At 38.4% G+C, this 22,102-nt stretch overlaps 1 protein-coding gene across 5 annotated transcripts in view; it reads left to right on the top strand.

The window, feature by feature from the left end:
* The window catches only part of SPAG9 (sperm associated antigen 9), a 95,733-nt gene extending 75,091 nt beyond the window's left edge, over nt 1-20,642 (top strand). For 3 of the 5 annotated variants that reach the window (XM_024742562.1, XM_024742567.1, XM_024742549.1), the window contains 10 exons: nt 1,167-1,292; nt 2,509-2,589; nt 3,295-3,362; nt 5,280-5,428; nt 6,424-6,595; nt 8,520-8,633; nt 9,995-10,033; nt 10,960-11,136; nt 14,550-14,699; nt 16,998-20,642. In XM_024742562.1, the coding sequence (XP_024598330.1) occupies nt 1,167-1,292; nt 2,509-2,589; nt 3,295-3,362; nt 5,280-5,428; nt 6,424-6,595; nt 8,520-8,633; nt 9,995-10,033; nt 10,960-11,136; nt 14,550-14,699; nt 16,998-17,113 (1,192 nt within the window). In that variant the 3' untranslated portion in view covers nt 17,114-20,642. The remainder of the gene's footprint in view (nt 1-1,166; nt 1,293-2,508; nt 2,590-3,294; nt 3,363-5,279; nt 5,429-6,423; nt 6,596-8,519; nt 8,634-9,994; nt 10,034-10,959; nt 11,137-14,549; nt 14,700-16,997) is intronic. The other 2 variants (XM_024742573.1, XM_024742558.1) reach the window with 1 other exon arrangement.
* Nucleotides 20,643-22,102: the final 1,460 nt, after the last annotated feature.

The following is a 22,102-nucleotide window of genomic DNA, read 5'->3' as shown; positions in this document are numbered from 1 at the left end:
TTTTGTGGTCCACGGGCCTCTCACTGCTGTAGCCTCTCCCGTTGCGGAGCACAGGCTCCGGACACGCAGGCTCAGTGGCCGTGGCTCATGGGCCCAGCCGCTCCACGACACGCGGGATCCTCCCGGACCGGGGCACGAACCCGTGTCCCCTGCATCGGCAGGCGGACTCTCAACCACTGTGCCACCAGGGAAGCCCAGGAAACAATTTGTTTTAGACTCTTCCTTTGAAAATAAGGCCCATTTAGCAAATTCTTTAATTTTCTTTCTTGCCTTCTCTAGGCCTTATAGAAAGCTGATGGGAGTCTATCAAAACTGGAGTCTTTTTACAATTTAATATTCTTCCTCTTAGTGAATAGAGCAACCAGGTGTCTCTTAACATTTAATTGTTAATTTAAGAATAAAGTTATCTTTTTGGACTTACTGATTTGTTTGTCTGTTTTGAATTTGATATCCCAGTTATGCTTTTGTTTTTTTTTTTTACTAAATGTCCTCTGACACTCCAAAGAATGAAGGTTTTGGGGTAGAATACAAGCATGTTTCAGCTTATTAAATTATTTTAGCAAATTCTTTATAATTCTCCCTCATGTGTGTGTGTGTGGTTTTTTTTTTTTTTTATGTGTGTGGTTTTTAAACAAACTATCTCTCCTCTTTCTCTCCCCACAAAAGAAACTCATAAAATTCAAAATAACTGTAAGGGAGAACCTTAACTATAGTCTGGATATTCACTGTTATATTTCATCACCGTGTCTTAACTCAGTTCTCTGTACCTTGAGCTTCCTAGTATCTTAATGTTACTTCTGGAACAATTGCTGAAATATATGTATTTATATTTCTTTCATTTCTTTCTTATCTCTCCCTCCCCCCTGCACCTCATTGCCTTGCCTCTCTTCCTTCCTTCCTTCTCCACTTTCTCCCTCCCTCCCTCCCTCCCTCCTTCCCTCCCTCTCTCTCTCTTCTTCTCTTTCTTTTCTTTCTTTCTTTCTCTCTCTCTCTCTCTCTCTTTTTGAAATGTTTAATATAAGCATTTAACTTTGGCTTTACTGGAATTTAGTGTTCGATTATTTGATTTTTTTTTTAAACTGTAAACTAAAATATAGAAATGATCAATCCCTGAAAACTATAGCTAAACATATTCAGATTTTTTTCCTTTGTCTCACCTTTTCCAGTAATGACTCAGATGCATATAAAGATCAAATATCAGTATTACAAAATGAACAAGACCTGATGAGAGAGGAAGCCCAGAAAATGAGTAGCCTTTTACCAACTATGTGGCTTGGAGCTCAGAATGGCTGGTAGGTACCAACTCTTTTAATATTAGAAATCTTTAGTCTTTCATTTTTGCTTTTGAAATCAGAAAATAACTAAAATGTGGTACATACAAATACAAACACAAAGTGCTTATTAAAGCAAAGAATTTTATATACGCACAATTTTGAGGTTATGTTGCAACTACCTCATAAACTGGACTTTGACTTGCATTGATTCTGAATGGTAAACCATATGTTTGTCACAGGATGTTCCTTTTATATAACATTCTTGGAAAAAGAGGTAAATAAAACTTTAAAATCTGGGTGATCTAGAAATGGGAGATCCTGAACAACAAAAGGTTTATATAAGCTAGAGTGTGTTCGGGGAATATCAAGGATTAAACAATCTCTTTGGCTTCAGGAGGGCCCAGTTGTAAACATAACTTCTAGGAAAACCAGGACAAATCAGAGTCTGAAAGCTTAGGAGATGATAACAAACATTATAGGACTTTGTAGTAGTGTGGGGAGTCTTACAAACTTGTGCTTTTCCTAAGGTTAAACAGGATCACTAGTACATCTTTTCCATAAAGGTCTCATACTACAAAATGAAGGTTTGGCACACTTTTTCTTTGAAGGGTCACATGAGAAATATGTTAGGTTTCGTGGCCATATGATCTTTGTAGCAACTTCTCAACTATGCTGTTGTGGTGCAAAAGCAGCCGCTGCATTGAGGTGAACCGGTGTGGCTGTGTTCCAATAACAATAAAACTTACGAACACTGAATTTCACATGTCTCGTATGTCATGAAATACTCTCCTTTTGATTTTTTTCCAACCATTTGAAAATGTAAAGACCATTTTTAGTTTGCATAGTGTACTAAGACAGGTAGATGGCTAGATTTGGCCTATGGGCCTTAGTTTGCCACTCCCTGATGTAAACCACTCTGTCATCAGAAAGCTCAGTGTAGTGGAAAAGTAAGATTATTGTTTTTAAAAGGTTTCTAGCCAAGGATTCTGAAGTATGGGGTAACCTGAGACTAACTAACCAGGCGTCAGTTCTGGCTTTTCATTCTTTGTATGTTTCTGTTTGCTTAAGCAGCTTATTTCTCTGCTTTAGGCCTACGCTTACTCTCATTATTGTTTTTTCCTAAAATTTTTATGTTACTCTTCTTTCCTTCTGAAAGAACTTTGTGTTCATTATTAGATATAAACAACTACTTGATGTTCCCTATGCCTTACCAGTCTTGATTTTGTTCTTGCAGTTTGTATGTCCATTCATCTGTAGCCCAGTGGAGGAAATGTCTCCATTCTATTAAACTTAAAGATTCGATTCTCAGTATTGTGTAAGTTTTATTTTAGAAATTCTTCCATTCAAAAATATGTATTTTGGTATAAACTAGATTCTAAGACTATTAAAGGTAACATGTGCTTCATGACTAAATCAGTATCCATATTTTTTTGTAACCCTCTTTATGAGTGAGATTGAAACTCTTAACTAGGAAGTAAACCAGAGAACTTTAAGTATAAGAGAAAACTTGCCAGGTTGATTCCTCACCATACCGAGAGTTCTTTAGTACTTTGGGGGAGAAAACCAATTAAACCCCATTAATTTATATTTGTTTTAGAGTATTCTTTATACTTTGTGAATATGTTGATTGGGGCATTGATTTACTAGTCCTTTTCTGTATGTTGACTACTATCAAAAGTCAGTTTGTCTGTTAGGTCCACAGAGCTGACTCTGTTAGTTCTACTTGGGGTGTGTGTCTCTGGTCTGTGGACCTTTTGTTGGTAGTCTGTGATGGGAGGAGGAACTTGGGCTAGAAAGTGAAACAACTGACTCACCACACATGCTTTTTATTTAGTTGAGCTGACACTTTCATAGCAAGACTTTCTCAGTGAAGGAAAGAATGATGTTCATTTAGGTTCTCGTGTAAGCTCCTAATACATCACAGGCTGGTCTTCTGGGAAACTCTGAACTAGCTTGGTAGCATGCAGTGTCTTCCATATTCCCAGATGGAGAGTTCTAAAATCCCCATTCCTGTTTGCAGACATGTGAAAGGAATTGTGTTAGTGGCCCTGGCTGATGGTACCCTTGCAATCTTTCACAGAGGAGTTGGTGAGTTGTTAAGAATATATAACGTGTGTGCTAATTTGTTGCTTTGCAAGAGCATTTTCAAGCAGATTGGCTTCTTATGTTTTAAAGAAATCATACTTAATAGGAGAAAGAATAAAGGTTTAAACTGAATACTAACCGTGTATGACATCAGTGAGTATGTGGGTTCTTGCCTGCAGACATACGTTAATAGTATACCTCGGTGAAAACCTGTTTACCGTAATGAGAACATAGTCCTCGTGGTCCTCTTATATAACGTGCAATGGAGGTATTTGTTTTTCACTCATATAGGAGAAATTTAGTGAGAGGATGTGTTTTCTTTTGCCCAGTATTTTAAAAATAATTTGCAACCACTTACATTTGGAATGTTTTTAAAAAGAATTTCTAATTGGGTAAGGTTTAATCATTTTCATGTTACGTTCTTTATATTCTTCCCCTTTAAACCAGTGTTTCTACCATCTGCACACAGAAGGGTGGTGGTGTCAGAAAACTGCCTTGAGTGAATTAAATTAAGGGAATTGAGCGTGTAACTCCTCGGTACATGTATCAAACAAAAGTGATATTTCATTTCCTACCTACTAGAATGGTAGATCAGGGAAATATTATGAAAACGTAGATCCACTAAATTCAGATTTTCACAAGGCTTTTCCCAAAGTCTCATGTCCTTTGGGGCCTCAAGAAATGTGAGGTAGATGATACGCAGGTGCTAGAGGTTGCTGGTTAATGACTCCATAACAAAAAGAGAGGCCTCCGTTTTACCTTGTTCAGGCCCTTTTATAGACTATCTGAGTTTAATCCTCACAGCAACTTAAGAAAATTCTATTGTCATCCTCACTTTATAGATGAGGAAACTGAGGCACAGAGTATTTTAGTCACTTGTTCATGGTCACTCAACTAGTGAGTAGAAGAACCTAGAAAAAATGGAATAATAAATATTTTGGTAAACTGAATCCAAAATTATATTGAACAAGATAAACAAAATACATTTACTAAGGATACATGTAAAGTCCTACATTTGGGGTCAGACGAGTAGATGGAGGAGATATGTCTGAAGAGTGATGTCAAACTCAATACGAGTTAACGTCCTAAGCCTCATAGAAATTAGAGTCCAGAGCAGGGCCGGTGATAATCCTTCTCCACTCTAGCAGATCAACATTAAACGGATCTGGACAAAGCGGAGTTAGGATGAAGGTTCTGTGAACTGTGGTGTGGTGTGCTTGGTTGTGAAAGGAGAAGACAGGGCAGTAGCAATGAAGTGGGACTGGATTTATTCTGTGTTTCCATGAGGCAAAGCTATAGATTAATGCGTGGTTACATACAAGAAGGCAGGCAGACTTTAGCTAGGTATGGGGGATATTTTTAAGACAATTATAGCTTTCTTACAATGGAACAGCTGCTTTGTGAGGTAGTATGTTTTCTTTCACTGAAATTGTTCAAGCAGAGCAAGCTTACAGCGGTTGGTTCTCATTTGTATGTATCTCTGTCATCACTAAAATTCTAGTGTGCATAATTCCTAAAGTGTTAGCAGTGCATTGCCCTTGACTTCTACCCAAGAAGATATATCAAAATGCAAGTGAGGGAGAGCAGTATCGTCCCCAAAATAACCTTAAATCCATTCTAATTCTTAAAGTATTATTATAAACAGGTAACTTATAACTGATTTATCACATCACTGCTGTTGAGAGCATGGGGGTCCAGGTACTGGGTGACAGGTTGAACCATATGACCTTTGAGGTCTCTTCCAACTTTGCAGTTTGTAGAACAAAAGAACTCAATCTCTGTAAATATGCACTGAATACATGGTATCCGGGGGATGCTTCATCAATAAATTTAATTACACACCCAAATAGAATGTTTCTTGAATTAAAATTGAGTAAAAGGTAGTGTGCATAAACTAATCACCTGTTTCTTATTTTGAAGACGGGCAGTGGGATTTGTCAAACTATCACTTGTTAGATCTTGGACGACCTCACCATTCCATCCGATGCATGACTGTGGTACATGACAAAGTTTGGTGTGGCTATAGGAACAAAATTTATGTGGTTCAGCCAAAGGCCATGAAAATAGAGGCAAGTTAACCCATGTTTTCTGTACTTAACTGAATTTGTATTACCTGAAGACCCTAAGGCTTAATTATTTTCTTCTTTAGAAATTGTTATCTGAATCTGCGTGTTTTGGGGTACTCCGGTGATAGTTTGGATGAATTCTCAGCTTTCTGTGTTACTTTACTTCTCCTTCTGCTTTTGACTATGAGTAGGGGAAGTGGTTTTTTAAAAAGGAAGGAAGATTCACACGTGAATGACTAAATGTGTGTCTGAGTATCCGTAGATGCATACATGTATTATTTGAATACATGGTTCTTGAAATGTTTAGTTATGTAGAGGTGGTCTGAGAGCAGGACCCTCAAGTCTCCCCCACTACTCAGTGTGTATCCAGGCAAATCCGTATATGTGTCACAGACTGAGGAATAATATTGCAGTGGGAATTTGTTGTAAAAACAAAAACCTCTTAGCATTAGCATTGTTTTCTTAAAGTTTTGCCACAATACATAAATTTATTCTAATTGTTTAAGAAAAGAAAAACAGTAGGAAATTTTTAAGATGAAAGTTCTGTCCCAAATCCTGTTCCCAACCCTAGAAGTTCCATTTGGCATTTATGTTTTAGATGTATTCCTTACATGCGGATATCTATACACACACATACAGCATTGTAAGTTCCTTTTTGTTTAATTATAAACAGGATCTTATTTTGTGTATTGCTCTGTAACGATACAAAATCCTGAGGTTAAATTCAATCTTTTTGTTGAATGCTGTTACATAGAATGGATGTGTCAGCATTGCTTTCATAAGTTGATATCCTACACAGTGCTGAAATCCAACATCCTTTAGTCCTTTTTCATTTTGTTTTGCAGTCTAGGATCATAGCAATTGTGTATATAAGAGTAACATATTTAGGCTCCTCTTTTAATACATAGTCTGCCAAATTATTGTGCAAATTTGCACAGTTTTTAAACACGAACTCCTACATAATAAAAGTAACATTGTGATTGAACAATCTTTTCTAGAAATCATTTGATGCACACCCCAGGAAGGAGAGCCAAGTGCGGCAGCTTGCCTGGGTGGGTGATGGCGTGTGGGTCTCCATTCGTTTGGATTCCACACTCCGTCTCTATCATGCACACACTTATCAACATCTGCAGGATGTGGACATTGAGCCTTATGTAAGCAAAATGCTAGGTAAGCTTCTAAAGCACTTTATCTTTGTCAGTCAAAGAAAATGGTTTATTTTTAAATGGTCTCAAATGCTGGGTTGAACCAATGAGTAAGTTGCCTCAGGAATAGTGAGCTCTTATCACTGAAAGTGTCAGGCAAATGCTCCATCTACCCTGTGGTTCTTGACAGAAACTTGGGATCATTTCTGACTCCTCTCTTGTTCCCCACATCTAACCCATCAGCAGGAACTGTCAAGTCTTCCCCCAGAATATCTTAAATCAGTTACGTCTCTTGTTTTGTTTTGACCACGCCATGCAGCTTTCGGGATCTTTGTTCCCCAACCAGATATTGAACCCAGGCCCTGGCAATGAAACTGCCGAGTCCTAACCACTGGACGACCAGGGAATTCCCTTCAATTAGTTACATCTTTATATCTACCACTATTCCCACAGGCCAGGTCACCATTCTTTCCTCCCCAGACGACTATGAGCCTCTTAACTGGTCTTCCTATCTCCACTCCAGTCAGCTTTCTGCATAGTAACCAGTGTGCAGATATCACTGAGACATACCTCCACTTATGTAATGCCAGCCACTTTCAGAATATTCTTGTCTTTAGGTGAGATGACATTTTGTGACATTATCAGAAGAACTTAAATGGTCTGGACCTCTCTCCTTGCTCACTCTGTTCTGCCCACACTGACCTAAACTCAACAAGTTCTTTCCCATTTCAAGGCCCTCACATGTGCTGTATCCTCTGTCTGAGAAGTTTTTCTTAGTCCCTTTTTACTTGGCTTTCAGGGCATATCTTACGTGTCACATCCAGAAGAGACCCGTCCTGATCTCCCAGTTTTATTTAGGACCTCTTATACTTTTTCTTCATGGGCTTATTTATCATTACTGTGGTTGTACCAGTATCATACATACTGTCTCCCTCCCCCACAGAACTTAATCTTCATGAAGGGCAGGGACTATCTTTGGTTTGTTCCTTGCAGTATCCTTAGCATCCCAGTCCAGTGCTGTATGACTATTGGGGTTGTCACAAATGATTTCTTTATGAAGAGAGGTTGAACTGCATCAGTGTTTTTTAACTTTTTTAGAGTCGTCGCCCTCAGGAAACCTGATGTGCCCTCTCCCTTGAATCAGCCATATATACTCATAGACATAAACTCATTTCAGGAATATACTTTGCCCATAAGTTAAAGATCTCTAGCTTAGACTATTTAAGGTTCCTTCTAACACTGTGATTCTATGATCATACTCTCATTTCTAGTAAGTAGAACTTAAGAGTAACTAGATGCTGTTTGTCTTAAATGTATTATCTGTTTAATAATTTTGCCTCTCAAATCCCTGAAAATAAGATCAGTTTAAAAATTCCCTTGAAATAAAAAAGTGCATTTATTCTTCTAAATTACATGCATATGGTATCCTAAAATTTCTAAACTGCTTTAGACTCAAATATATAAACAAGGAAAGAATATAGGTTTTGTTAGCAAAGATTGTTTCTTACCTGTGAAAAGAAAATTAAGGCAAGCAAGAACTCTCTCCGTTTGTGAAATGGAAGGACATTTAATTTCCCCAATCTAGTAAACTGTTTTTGTTGAGGTTTTTTTGTTTTGTTTTGTGTTTTGGTTTGTTTGGTTTGGTTTTGCAGCTCCTTAAGTAAATCCTGTATCATATTTCCTGATCCACAGCATCTTCCTTCTGAATGATAATGTAATGCCAGCCGCTTTTAGAGTTTTCTTTTTCCATTAACCGTGAATTGTCAGATAGATGATAAAGCCAAATGAGCGTTTGCCTTGATTGATGTGCACCTTCTTCAGGAGACATCCAACTAGCTCTGGTCACATTTCCTCTCTGCTATATTAGTCCAGCTACTCTTAGGGACTTGGAACCTAAAACATCATCTGCTCTAGTTTTTCAATAAAATGTCTTCTCTCCCATCATACAGGTACTGGAAAACTGGGCTTCTCTTTTGTGAGGATCACAGCTCTTATGGTGTCTTGCAATCGTTTGTGGGTAGGGACAGGAAACGGTGTCATTATCTCCATCCCATTGACAGAAAGTAAGTACGTTTTTAGGTGACTGTCACAGGAGAGTTGTGGGGAACAGCCTTGTCTGGAATTCAGGTAGAAGGAATTGTTTAGTTATTGGCAAATCTGTGGTAATTCAGAAAGTCAGACTGATGGCAGAGATCTAACTATTGTTCCTTCACTCTTTCTGTGAAATTTATAGACTCTAGCAAGTATATCAGGACCAATATTTACAGTTAAAAGTTTTTCATTGTGAGAAACTCTTTCTCATTTCAGGAATCATGGTCCTGTTTCATCTCAAATAATGGTTGATGTCCATTTTTTCTTCCAGCTTTATTGTACTAGTATCCAGAAACACTACCTAACTATCTAATATCCTAGTTTTCCATATCTCTGTGGCAGTTAGTTTAGGATATTCCATTTGGCTTAAGAGTTGTGGGAAAAGTTTCTTAGGAGGTCAGCAAATCCTTCCTGACATTGGAGACAAGACATTTACCTCTGTTTGAAAAGAATGTGAACAATATGTACACTGTTTGTTTTTTATATTTGCTTCATTATTATTATTTTTGTGAACAAAATGTGCGTTGTATGTTTTTCATATTATGTTCCATTACATTGATCATTCATTAAATAAGTGTTTTTGTGTTGCAAAATTCATGGGCAGGGAATGATTTGGAAAAAAAAAGTGCCATAAGTCCATAAAATAAGTCAATAAATAAACACCTCAGAATTTTCAGGGGAAAGGAGGAGGACTGGATGGTGGTATATCTGAAGCCTTTAAAGAACCTAAATTCTTTTTTTTTTTTTGGCCACACCGCGAGGCTTGTGGGATTTTAGTTCCCCAGCCAGGCAGAGAACCCGTGCCCCTGGCAGTGGAAGCAAGGAGCCCTAACCACTGGACCACCAATTTAAAGAACCTAAATTCTTAATCCCAGCTGTATTTTCTACAACTACTTATAAATCTACATGTTTAGATCACTTCTTATATCTTAAGAGATTCCAGGATCCCCAGAGTTCATTTCAGTTCTTTACAGACCAGAGTTCCATTTTAGCATAGTTACTTGCACGGGATTTCTTAAAGAAAAGGGGGAAATATTAGCGTTTAGAAAATGTTCCCCAGTAAGTTCTCATTCACTTAAATTGCTTTATAATTAAGAAAAGCAAAATCACAGTAAATAAATTGTCCTTTTTGAGCAGAGATATTCTTTAGAGGCTTTGGTAAGAACTTTGTGTGTTTCTTGGTATTATACCAAGTTGGATTTTGTTAATTTAGTTAGGAGTTTTGAGCTCCTGAGTTGCCAGATAGAAGACGCTGAGAGTGGCATCTCATAGTAATCCTTCTCCTCCCTGTCATGCACCTCTCCATGTCCCCTTTCCTCCTTTCTCACTTTAGCCGTAATCCTCCACCAGGGACGTTTACTGGGGCTGAGGGGTAAGTGCAGATCCTGAACCACACTCTTCTTTCTGGCTTCTCATGGCCACCGTGAGGCCGTTCTCACGTCTCTCGATACCCTCTTGAATGTTCCTAAATGTCATCCACTTGCAGTCACTGCATTGCAGCAGGTGTTTTTTTTTTTTTTTTTTTTTTTTAATGTCTGTTACGTGGCCACCAAGCTACTGCTCAGCAGCTTAGTCTGTTTATCATCTTCTGTTGCAGCTGACCTTTCTTTCAGACTTTGTTTTCCCTCCAATAAAAACACGAAACATCTCTGAACACTGTCATTAATCTACATTGTTTACTCCTGTTACCAATCATGTTTCTTTCATTTACTTACTGGTCCATGGAATGGGGATGTTTTGTGAGTCTGGTCATTCTAAAATAATTCAGCAAGCCATCAGTCTGGTGTAAATAAAAGCTACTCTATTGTACTGGATGGATCCTTTTAAACACAACTTTTTACTACCCCTCAAGGGAGATATTCTTACCACAAGGGAGAAAAAAATCAAAAGATAAACTATAAAAATTCTGCTAAAAAATATACCTATTTACTTTAAGCTATATAACCAGTTAGTTTTCTAAAATGAGGATTAAAAAACAAAACAGACATACCTAAGAAATCTTTTCTTTTATTAACTAAAATGATTTTTTTAAATTAATAGATGTGTTTAAAAAGTAAACTTAGCCATTGCCAGACTGGCAAAATCCCCTACTCCATTTACTGAGAAACTTAAAAATAACTAGCATGCTGTATATCTTTTTTTTTTTTTTCCCAGCTTTGTCTTGAGTTGGCATTGCTGCCCTTGTTTTATCTCAACTGGCTGTAGCTTTTAGATAATATCATAAGGATTAACCAGTAATCTCTTGCATCATGACTGTTTTCTAGAGGAAAATATTTGGTGTTTGGTTTTCTGTTGCAGCAAATAAAACCTCAGGAGCATCAGGAAATCGTCCTGGAAGTGTCATCCGTGTATATGGTGATGAAAACAGTGATAAAGTGACACCAGGGACGTTTATACCCTATTGTTCAATGGCACATGCACAGCTTTGCTTCCACGGGCACAGGGATGCTGTGAAATTCTTTGTGGCAGTCCCAGGTGAGTTAGATTGTTCTATTGAGAAGTTGTATGTCCAATTGACTGTTGAGCAATGTGCATTTGAACTGCACTGATCCACTTATACACAGATTTTTTTCAGTAGTGAACACTACACTACTACATGATCCATGGTCGGTTGAGTCTTTGGATGCAGACTGTGGACACAGAGGAACCATGAATATGGAGGGCTGACTATTAATTTCACTCAGATTTTTGACTGCGCAGAGGGTCAGTGCCCCAACCCCTGCATTATTCAAAGGCCAACTGTAATTGTCTGTCCCTTGGTTCCTCTACCTAGTCTAATACTAAGTACTGAAATGAGGGATAACTCCAGTATAACGCATGAAATGTTCTATAACGGAGGTATGAATAAAGTGCTATAGAGATACTTGATAGAAGCTGTTTTGGAATCTCTCCTCTACCCCAAAAGCAAACTTGATTTTAGACTTCTTTACTTTTGAAGAGCAATGGTATTATTTTGTCACTGCAGAATGCCGAAAATGGTTTTGGCCTCATAAAGGAGATTTCTAGAAAGAAGTCCCCATCATCAAGGCTATATTCAGGAAGAGATGGAAAATGTGCTCTGATACCTTTAGCGCTATGCCAAGAAACAGCAGGAGTCGGGGGTTCTGGGCCTTTCCCACTTGCCTTGTTGTCTTGAGCAAATTGCTTAACCTCTGATACTCATTTCTTTATTTCCTAAGTGGATGTGATTAATATCTGCTCTGCCAACCTCATTTGTTGTAAAGATTAATGAAAGGGCTTTGGGAACTATAAAGCACCATCCAGATGAAAGGTGGCAGTGATGACGTCCAGTGAAAAATGTTCTGTCCCTTGAGAATACTAAAGTGATGTTATTGATCATCTGTAAGCAGGACCTATGGTTTGGATTTTTTTTCCCTGTAAGAGGCAAGTTTAGGAGTTAGACAAAGTTCAAATCTGGCTTTGCCACACCAACTGTGTGATGTTGGACATGGTGGTATCTCAGTGTATTAGTCAGGGTTCTGCCGAGGAACAGAACTAATAGGGTGTGCGTTCGTGTGTGTGTGTGTGTGTGTGTGTGTGTGAGAGCGAGCGAGCAAGTGCAAAGAGGGGGAGGGAGGGAGAGAGAGATTGATTTAATTTAAGGAATTGGTTCATGTGATTATGGGGGCTGGCAATTCTGAAATCTGCAGAGAAGGCTGGCAGGCTGGAGGCCTAGGAAAGAGCTGATGTTTGCAGCTCAAGTGTAAAGGCAGCCCGGAGGCAGAATTCCCTTTTCCTTGAGGGACCTCTCTTTTTCTCTTAAGGCCTTCAGCTGATTGGCCCACCCACATTATGGAGAGCAATCTGCTTTATTCAAAGTCCACTGATTTAAATGTTCATTATTTCTAAAAAATACCTTCACAGCAGTATCTAGACTAGAGTTTGAGCAAATGTCTCGGCACCAGAGCCAAGACATTTGACACATAAAATTAGCCACTATAATTTTTCCCAAGGATGTTCCAAAGATTAAATGATTAAATGTATGTAGTATAGGGTTGGCACATGGTACCCTAACCAATTATTCAGTATTCTTAACAACATGGTAATGAACTTCTTGAAATGTACATGTATATTTTTGTATAGTTATTTCCTCAGAATAAACTTATAGAAAATGGAATTTTTTTTTAATTTATTTTTTGGCTGCGTTGGGTCTTAGTTGTGGCACGTGGGATCTTTCGTTGTGGCTCATGGGCTCTTGTTGCAATGCACAGGCTTCTCTGTAGTTGTGGCATGTGGGCTCTCTGGTTGTGGCATGCAGGCTGCAGATTGTGTGGGCTCTGTATTTGTGGCACAGGGGCTTCAGAGCATGTAGGCTCTGTAGTTGTGGCGTGCGGGCTCAGTAGTTGTGGCACATGGGCACATGCCCTGCGGCATGTGGGATCTTAGTTCCCCGACCAGGGATCGAACCAGCGTCCCCTGCATTGCAAGATGGATTCTTAACCACTGGACCACCAGGGAAGTTCCTTTTCTTGCTTTTTTAAAAAAAAAAAATAATAATAATGCCATAGAGTCCCCTTTGAGTCTCCTTTATATTTCTCTAATCCCCTTCTCTTCCTTCTTTCCTGTCCATCTATAACCACTATCCTGAAGTTGAAATTTATCCTTCTGCCCATGTTTTTGTATTTTTACTACATTGGAACATATCTATAAACAATATATAGTATTTTTTGTATTTTTAAGTCTTATGTTACATATATATTATTCTGCAAATTATTTCTCATTTTTGAGATTTGTTAATATTTATGCATAAAAATCTAGTTCGTTCATTTAACTGTGGTATTCTAATATCTGAATAAATATGCTACCTTTTATCCATTCTCCTATAGATCAACTTCTAGGCTTTTTCTCTGTTTTCCCTCCACTATTAAAAAACAGTACTGCAGTAGACCTTCTTGTGCATATGGGAGAGACTTTTCTGTTGGGTATAAATCTGGAAGTGGAATTGGCAACATTGTTGTTTGTTGGCCAGTTGGCCCTAAGGATTAAACCATTCAGGATGGCCTTAATATCATACCACTGTGCTCTTGCTTCTGTGGCAAAACTAACTAGTCTGCTAACAGAAGTTATCTCTAGCAGGCTGGATTTCTTCTAGAGTATAATTGAATAACGCATGAATGCGGCACTGTGAAAATAAATCAAACTGTCCTATTCATGTCCAACATAAATTGTTTATAAAGTGTTTCACATCATGGGACTCTGTCCTGTTATCACCTAAAGGCGTGGTCTGTGTAGTTCGACCAAAGGACAGCAGACCTGGCAAGAAAAAATACCCCACACTCATAGAGGTTATAGTGTCAATGATATTTCAAGGTTTCTCTCTATCATTTCATGCTTAAAGATTCTACATTAGAACTTAAATGTTAGAACAAATTACACATTACCCAGTAATTTTATTTGCATAATCTAAATTAAAAATAAGATGTACTTTTCTTAAACATGAGGAAACCATGGATTTGAAATCAATTCAAATATTAATTATGAATATCCAAATTCATAAGGCTTAAGTTGAAGACTTTTCTGTCTCTTACGTAAACACACATGTACCCTTCCAGGGGAGAGATCTTTCCACTACCCCTCAGATAAAACAATGTATATTATAATAGTCTGAAGCCGGCAGCTAAGACCAGCCGAGCCACATACAGATTTCATACTGGATTCTGGACCTACTTCTGTTTTAGTACAAAATAGCTTTACTTGGATTTCAAACTGGGCTTCCATGACCTTTATAGATGTTTTCTGATCGTGCAGAGGCTTCTAACATCCCTAGTACTTTGGCTGTATTAGAATGTACTTACCTTGTTCAGCTTTCTGAAAATATTCAGAAAAAATGAGTCTCTCCCACCCCAATCCTTGACAGGTAATATTCACTTCTGTTCCTGTATAAATAGGTCAAGTCATCAGCCCACAAAGTGGCAGCAGTGGCACAGATCTAACGGTTGACAGAGCAGGGCCATCTGCGCAGGAGCCTGGCAGCCAGACACCCTTGAAGTCTATGCTTGTCATCAGTGGAGGAGAGGGCTACATTGACTTCCGAATGGGTAGGTCATTGCTTCTGGGGGCTTTGTTTCCACTGTTCTGTGATGTGGATTTTCACCCACAGTAAGCAAGAAACTCAGATATGTGATTTCTAAGAGGTTTTCTTTGAACTCTTTACTTGGAAAATGATTTTATATTTCTTTTTTTCCTACTTTCATGATTTTTTTTTCCTTTTTATACCAAGGTGTGTTTATTTGAAGGAGCATTAGAAAACAGCAGGGTTTGGTCGTATGTTGAGGTATATGTGAAGAGCATATGGAGTCAGAAGGCCTTGGGGAAATCATTCAACCTCCCAGGACCTCAGTTTCCTGACCTGCAAAGTGGAGAAATAAAAATACTTCATAAAGTGTTGTTTGTAACCAAATTCATTTCATTTGTTCATTTTCTCACCTTGTAAACAATAATTAGCTACTGTGTACCTGTTAGCCTTGAGCATGAGATACAAAAACAAATCAGACAAAGTCTCCCTGCAGTAAGTTACAGAACAATACAGCGATAGAAACATGTTAATAAATTACAGTGTTACAGATGCTCTGATGGGGAGTAGTCAGTTTTTCCTAGGGGTAGGGGAAGAAGGAAGTCAAGAAATGATGCTTGAGATGACTCAGTACTGAAGAGCATGAGTCTGAAGAATTGGGGTGGGGATGGTATGGGGAAGGCTGGGGAGACTGGCATTCCAAGGTAAGAGATAGCTTGACCAAGGCTTAGAAATGTGAAACCACCTTAGTTGAAGAAAAACTACTTAAAAATGACTGGAACATGGAGTAGAAGCAAATATAAATTTGACCAGAGATAAATCTAGAAATGGAGGGAGGGGCTGGATTATGGAAGGCCTTTATATACCTAATTAAGGAGTTTGCACTTTAAAGCAAAGGAAGATTATTGGAGGGCTTTAAATAGAAGAGCAATATGATTATATGTGTGTGTAAATGGATTGGAGGTGTAAGACTAGAGGTAGGGAATGGGTTAGGAAAAAATAAATGAGTAAGGTAGAAATGGTAGGAGTAGACTAGCACTGTGATGGGGAATTGGTAACTGACAGAACGTGAAGGAAGAGGTAGTGATCCATTTACTTAGAGTTAATGACTATCAGAACAGAAGCAGCAGATCTGGAGGGAGTGGAATGAGGAGTTCTGTGTTGGACATGTTGACCTTGGAGTGCATGGAAGTTGGGAGTTATCTAGGTGGAAGATGTCCACCGGGCTTTTGGGTATAAGGGTTTCATATCTCAGGAGGGAGGAATATGAGGACTACTGACACGCAGTGGTACTAAAAGTCACAAGGGTTGATGAGTTCACCCAAGGAGAGTATGTAGGGGCCAGAAGACAAGGTTCTAGGATAGAGCCCTGCTTTAATACTGCGCTTAAAGAATCATGAGAGCTTATGAAGGGATCTCAGAAGGAATGGCCAGAGAGGTTTCAAAGAAAACACTTGTGGAAGTGTAGTGCTTTGTAATCTGTAAAGCACTGTGATGTAAATTTATTTATTTGCTATAAATAAAAGAAACTTTTGGACTGGCCTAAAATCACAATGATTGAAAAAGTTTCTAAATGTAAGGCCTTAGAAAATATAATGTTGTAGACTGGTGACTAATACTTCAGTTTTAATTCTGTTAATAAAAAAGAATATAAAATTTAGGGTCATATAAATGACAGTGTGCCACATGTAATTAGTATAAACTAAAATTTCTGATGCAGAAGGCTTGTTGACACATTTTTGAGGCAGGGCTTTTAATGTTAAGGTTAGGAATGGTGATGTCAGTAGGAATGGAGTCACTTCCAAGTGCACTGACTGTTGGCGCAGAATTCCTTTATAGAGAGAGATGGCCTTCACTTGGCTGGGTGATTTGGAACTTTTTCTTCGATTGCAGCATGGTAGCCTGAGCCATACTAAAGAGTATGTCCGTAAAATCTTTATGTGGTCTTTTCGTTTCCACTAAAAATTGCTTAACCAGGTTTGTCAGTATCTCTAGGTAATCCAGCCTGAAAAGCAGAATTTGTCTTAAAGCATAGGTTGATTTTAATAGTAAGTATACTTTTTTAAAATTGAATTTGATCTTTTTTTTGTTCCATTTCCTTTTTCGTATCCTGTAATATTTTAACTATGAGAAATTGATCTCAGTAGTCTTTTTCAGAAGTTAGGCAGTGAAGGTTGTGACGCATGGCATTTCTTTCACTGTGTTCGCTGAAATGGGCGTCAGACGAGTTTTATGCATGCTGCTCATGGACTAACCATGAGTCTGATGTGCATCAGCCTGTATCTTCAAAATGCTTAACCGGAGTCTCCGTTTCATCCACCAGGTGATGAAGGTGGAGAATCAGAGCTTCTTGGAGAGGATCTTCCACTCGAACCTTCTGTCGCCAAAGCGGAAAGGAGTCACTTGATAGTGTGGCAAGTGATGTATGGTAGTGAGTGAACCCATAGGAAACAGGTGGCGACGGGGAAGCCATCTCTTCTGCATGGTTTATTTTCCCTTTTTCCCTTTATTTAATGCTCTCTTTGTGAAATAAGTTTCACCACATAATGTATGAGCATTTTTTTTCTGTTAACTATGCTATAAAATCTGTCCTACTGTAACAATACAGGAACTAGCTGTTTTACTGCACCAGTGTTATAGGCAATTTCAGTATATTATGAACAAATCAAAGAATGTTTACTTTCTGCAAACTGGTGAATTTTAGAAAGCAATCCAGCTGTGGTTTACTCTGCCACAGCTAATGTCACTTACTTCATTTGATGGGGTCACTTTTTAGCTATCACTCATAATGAAATTAATGGAAACACTTGATAACTGAAACTGTACCATTAAGTACAATAGTAAGGTTTTCCCCAATGTATTATAAAATTGACACAAACTAATATCAGGTAGATTATCAGGATTTATCTAAATGTCCCGAGAGGGCTAAAAGCTAACTGTAAATTACTTTAACTTTCACTTTCAAATCTGACAAATCTTGTTTATATGGTATATAAAACTTTGTTTTCATCAGATTTTGCGGGGGGGGGGGATTTTATATTAAAGAAATTAAGACTACACTATTTAAATAAAAGTTTCTTGTTTCTGACTTATTAGAGCTCTAAAGTTTATGAGGCCTGCTTCTCTGAATAGTCTGGGTGTTTTTGTTTGCTTGTTTGTTTGTTTTTGAGACTAGTCTCACTCATTTTCATACTGACATGTTTGAAAGGTTTATTATTTCTAAGGCTTAGAAGATACACTTCAGCAATGGGAGGATTTTTTTTTAAGGAAATTGTGTTTTGGATTTCTTGTATCAATGGATGATGGTGGTTGGATGAGTTTTTTTCCGTGTAAAAAATTCACTTGTTTACCAGTTGTTCTTGGACTACTCTTATCAGTTAGTAAGAGTAAAGCTGTAGTGGTGATGGAGTACGGCCTAATGAACTGAACGAGAGATTTCATTAGAAACGGTATTTCCCTTGTTCCGTATAAAACTACACAACTGCCAGTGCTTGATATTCTGTATGTAAATGGTATTTAAGCTTTTGTGCCCTTTTGAGATTAAAATGCCATCCTCAATGAAGAAGACTTTGAAGGAGAAGAAGACAAAATAGCATAAAGTAAAAGTTGACATTACAACCTTTTCACTCCAATGCCCATTTAAAAAATACAGTCCGGGTATAATTGATTTTCTTGTTTAATAAGTTTTTAAAAACCATTATGCTGCAGTTTTTTTCCCTCTCAGACTTCTTGAAAATTTATGATTTATCATTCTTAATCCATTACTTTAAGCAAAACTAAATATAAGTTTAAGCGCTGTCTTAAAATATGAGGTTATTGGACAAAGGCCCCCCAGTCATCGGAAGGACTGCTTCAGGAAAAGGAAACAACAGAAGTCTCAGATTGTCTAAGCATCCTTAAGGACCAATGACTTTTTTTCTGAACTGTAATGGAAAGATATTTGTAAAAAGTACTACCAGTGTCTTTTAAGCATATAGATGATTAGGCTAGATTATAAAGTACACAGGATTTAATGCGTCAGAGGAGGCCTTTGGATCCATTTGGCCACAGGTGTCTATAAGCACATTATGTACACAGTACAATTGTGGCCACTTTAGATGGCTAGGAGAAAAAAAACTTTTGGTAAAAGCTGTATTAAAAGGATAATTTTTTTACTTGAGCTACTTAGTCACTTTTTTCAGGGCACCAAAACTTAGGTCACTTTTCTATAGCTTATAAGCTATGTTTTTATTTTATTTTATTTTATTTTATAAATCTGAGCCATTGTTGGCAATACCTTAAAAAAAAAACCCCACATTATTAAATATTTTGGAGGAATGTTGTATAAATTCACAAAAAAGAGACACCAAAGTGTTTGGGAGTGTTAATCCCAAGAAGTAAACATCCCAGAATCAGACCCCAGGTACTGTTTGCTCTTTTACATGTTTCTATGACTGACTGTAATTTAGGAAATCAGGAGTTAAAGATGAAAAATGCAAACATGTTACAATGGTTGTTTATTGCTCTTTCTAAGCTTACCGGCTTTAACTTAAGGAATATAGGTGTGTGTAGTTAATTTTATCTAAAATTGTCAGATATCTGTGGCCCTGTTTAACTTCAGGGACTAGAGAGTACAAAAATGTCTGTAAAATTTGTTTTAAGAGCTTGTCTTTATGTTTGTAATTTCAGTTAAATATTTTTTGCAGATTGCTTTACTTGCACCTTTTCCCCCAACAATAGGCTTATTATATTCTTGTAGCGTTCACTTTGGTCAAGGTGGTAGCCTTAGGAAGAAAATGCCAAAATGTAAGCTTCTTGTAAGCAGCGAGTGGTTGGTGTAATTGCCTGTAGCTACCACATCAGTGGTAAAGAAGAGGCTTGAGTACCTCAGGTTGGTCTCTCCATGTAAAAAAAAAATTACCCCTGTTGGAAGAAATAAGGAATACCTGAGAATTTTCTCATTCTGTTATGTTTGGGTTATGTGTGATGTTGAACCATGTGAAATTTCCGATGTTCAAACATGGCTGATTTACAAAAATGACAGTATCATATACATCAACGTAGTACCCACTGCTCAATGCAGGTTCAAATCCCTATAAGGCAAAGGGATAATATTCTTTAGGAACTCAGTTTTGAGTGTTTTTTTCTAACTTGTGTGGATCTAAATTTTAAAAATAGGAATGAATATCTTAATAGCTGCAGCTTGTTGAGACTGTAAAACATTTTGAGTACAAAATATGCAGCACATAACTTTTCACATGAAGCGTGTTTGCATAGAAAAGGTTAAGATATATTCTCTCAGTTTCTGTGTTGTTCATTTCTTGTAAAGGTCTTCCTGCGTGTGAGAATGGACTCTTTAACATAGGTTGCCTTAGTGACAAAACAAAGCAAAACAATTGTCTCATAATACTAACTGTCCTAAAGAACGTGTGTCTTGCCAATGCTGTGGAACTGAATATTTATTTCCTTGTGAGTATTATGACCATTACCAAAGGATTCAACCAGATTTAGGGCTCTTCTTAATTGATCACGTTGAGAAAGGGACTCGTTTTGGTCCCAGTTTGTACTAAGGGAAGAGAAGAGAAGAGAAGAGAGAATTAAATGTGGAAATCATAAATGCTTTTCTAACAGGGTTATGCTATTTTGTAACACTAAATGTCTTTTCTTTTCTTTTAAAAAAATTAAGTTTTTATTATTAATTTTGTCATACACTTCTCAACACTTGAATATATTTTAGCCATTTTATGGTCTGAATTTGTTTTTTGTCCAGGACATTTTATTCAGAATTTTACTTGCCTCTATAATCTTAAAAATGGGTTCTAGAGGGTCCCACTTGCTGTTTCTTTAGAGGCTGATGCTTCATTTCTGTGAGCAAAAAGCTCATTTAGCAATGTAGTTATTTCAGTATTTATTTCTATTATGGAATCCCTGGGGTTCAGAATGTAACTTTGTACATGAAATATATATAAATATGTATATGAAACACGTATGAGGAGTGTGTTTTGTTTTGTTTTTGCCTTTCCTAGGGGTCTGACCTTGATTTATATTTGAAAGTCCAATAATCATCTCCCATCAAACATGTCATTTCCAAGGGTCAGGACTGTCGCCATTTGGCACGGGCTGAGGGTGAGCAGTGAGCAGTACATGAAGAACATGTTTGCTTGGCTCACGTGTTTAGGTGACATATGAATAATAGACAATAGGGCTTTCTGGAAACGTGGGCGAGCTGAGTAACAAGCCACACATGATACCAAGGCATACCATTTGCCCGACTACTCAGTAATAAGAGGCAGGCTGGGGCTTCCCTGGTGGCGCAGTGGTTGAGAGTCTGCCTGCCGATGCAGGGGACACGGGTCCGTGCCCCGGTCGGCGTGCCCCTGGTCCCCAAAAAAAAAAAAAAAAAAAAAAAAAAGAGGCAGGCTGTAATGTAGATGTTAATAATATGGTGTGCTTATTGTGACCCATTTGCTTGGGAGAGACTCTGGAAGGAAGGATGATTATAAAACTAATCATGTGGTAGCCCAGTGTGAATCCGTATTCAGTACAGTGGTATTTAGTCTAATGTCATGCGCTTTGCTTACAAGATTGTGGGGTTCTGACATGACAGTAGAAGTAGTCCTGATTGGCACGTGATAGGACAGTTCACTAGATGAAGGCACAGCCATCTCTCCAGTGAGGTTGGATGCTCTAGAATATAATGAATAGCCTGTCTCATTCCTACTTTACAGGACCTAACCTAACTGCCCCTTAGTCCTTTGGGGCCTGCCAAGTCACTGTTTTGGAAGTTTGTTTTTTTTGTTGTTTTGCGGTACGCGGGCCTCTCACTGTTGTGGCCTCTCCCGTTGCGGAGCACAGGCTCCGGACGCGCAGGCCCAGCGGCCACAGCTCACGGGCCCAGCCGCTCTGCAGCATGTGGGATCCTCCTAGACGGGGGCACGAACCCGCGTCCCCTGCATCCCCCTGCATCAGCAGGTGGACTCCCAACCACTGCGCCACCAGGGAAGCCCTGGAAGCTTTTTTTGAGCCTCATTTAATCATGTTCCTGATTCAGCCAGTCGCTAGTGAGAGACTACAGTAGCAGCGCAGGACAGCAAACTTTCATATTAATTTTATTGAGGGAACAGGACAGGAGCCCTGTAGTCTTACCTGGAACTGTAGACCTCAGTCCCACCCAGTGGTGAGACTCTCTTTCAAAACTTAGTGGAGGGCTTCCCACCCACAGCTCCGGGTGGGCAGCAACTTCACAGAAAAGCTGCAGTTCTCAACCAGGCCAGGAGAGGGAGGTGTGGCCAAAATCACCCAGGAGCTAGTTCCAGAATGAAATTATTTCCTTCTTCCTCTCACCTCAGGAGTATCAGGTTCTACAAGTGTGTTTGGTAAAACAGTTACCCTGGTGATTCTGATCCTTCTGTTGGGAATAGCTGCTTAAGAGGAACTCAAGCAGCCCAG

The sequence above is a fragment of the Neophocaena asiaeorientalis genome, unplaced genomic scaffold, assembly GCF_003031525.2.
Source record: "Neophocaena asiaeorientalis asiaeorientalis breed wild unplaced genomic scaffold, Neophocaena_asiaeorientalis_V1.1 scaffold1, whole genome shotgun sequence".
Classification (NCBI taxonomy): Eukaryota; Metazoa; Chordata; class Mammalia; order Artiodactyla; family Phocoenidae; genus Neophocaena; species Neophocaena asiaeorientalis.
Note: the sequence above shows the minus strand (reverse complement) of the source record. Positions and strands in the feature narration are given on the sequence as shown.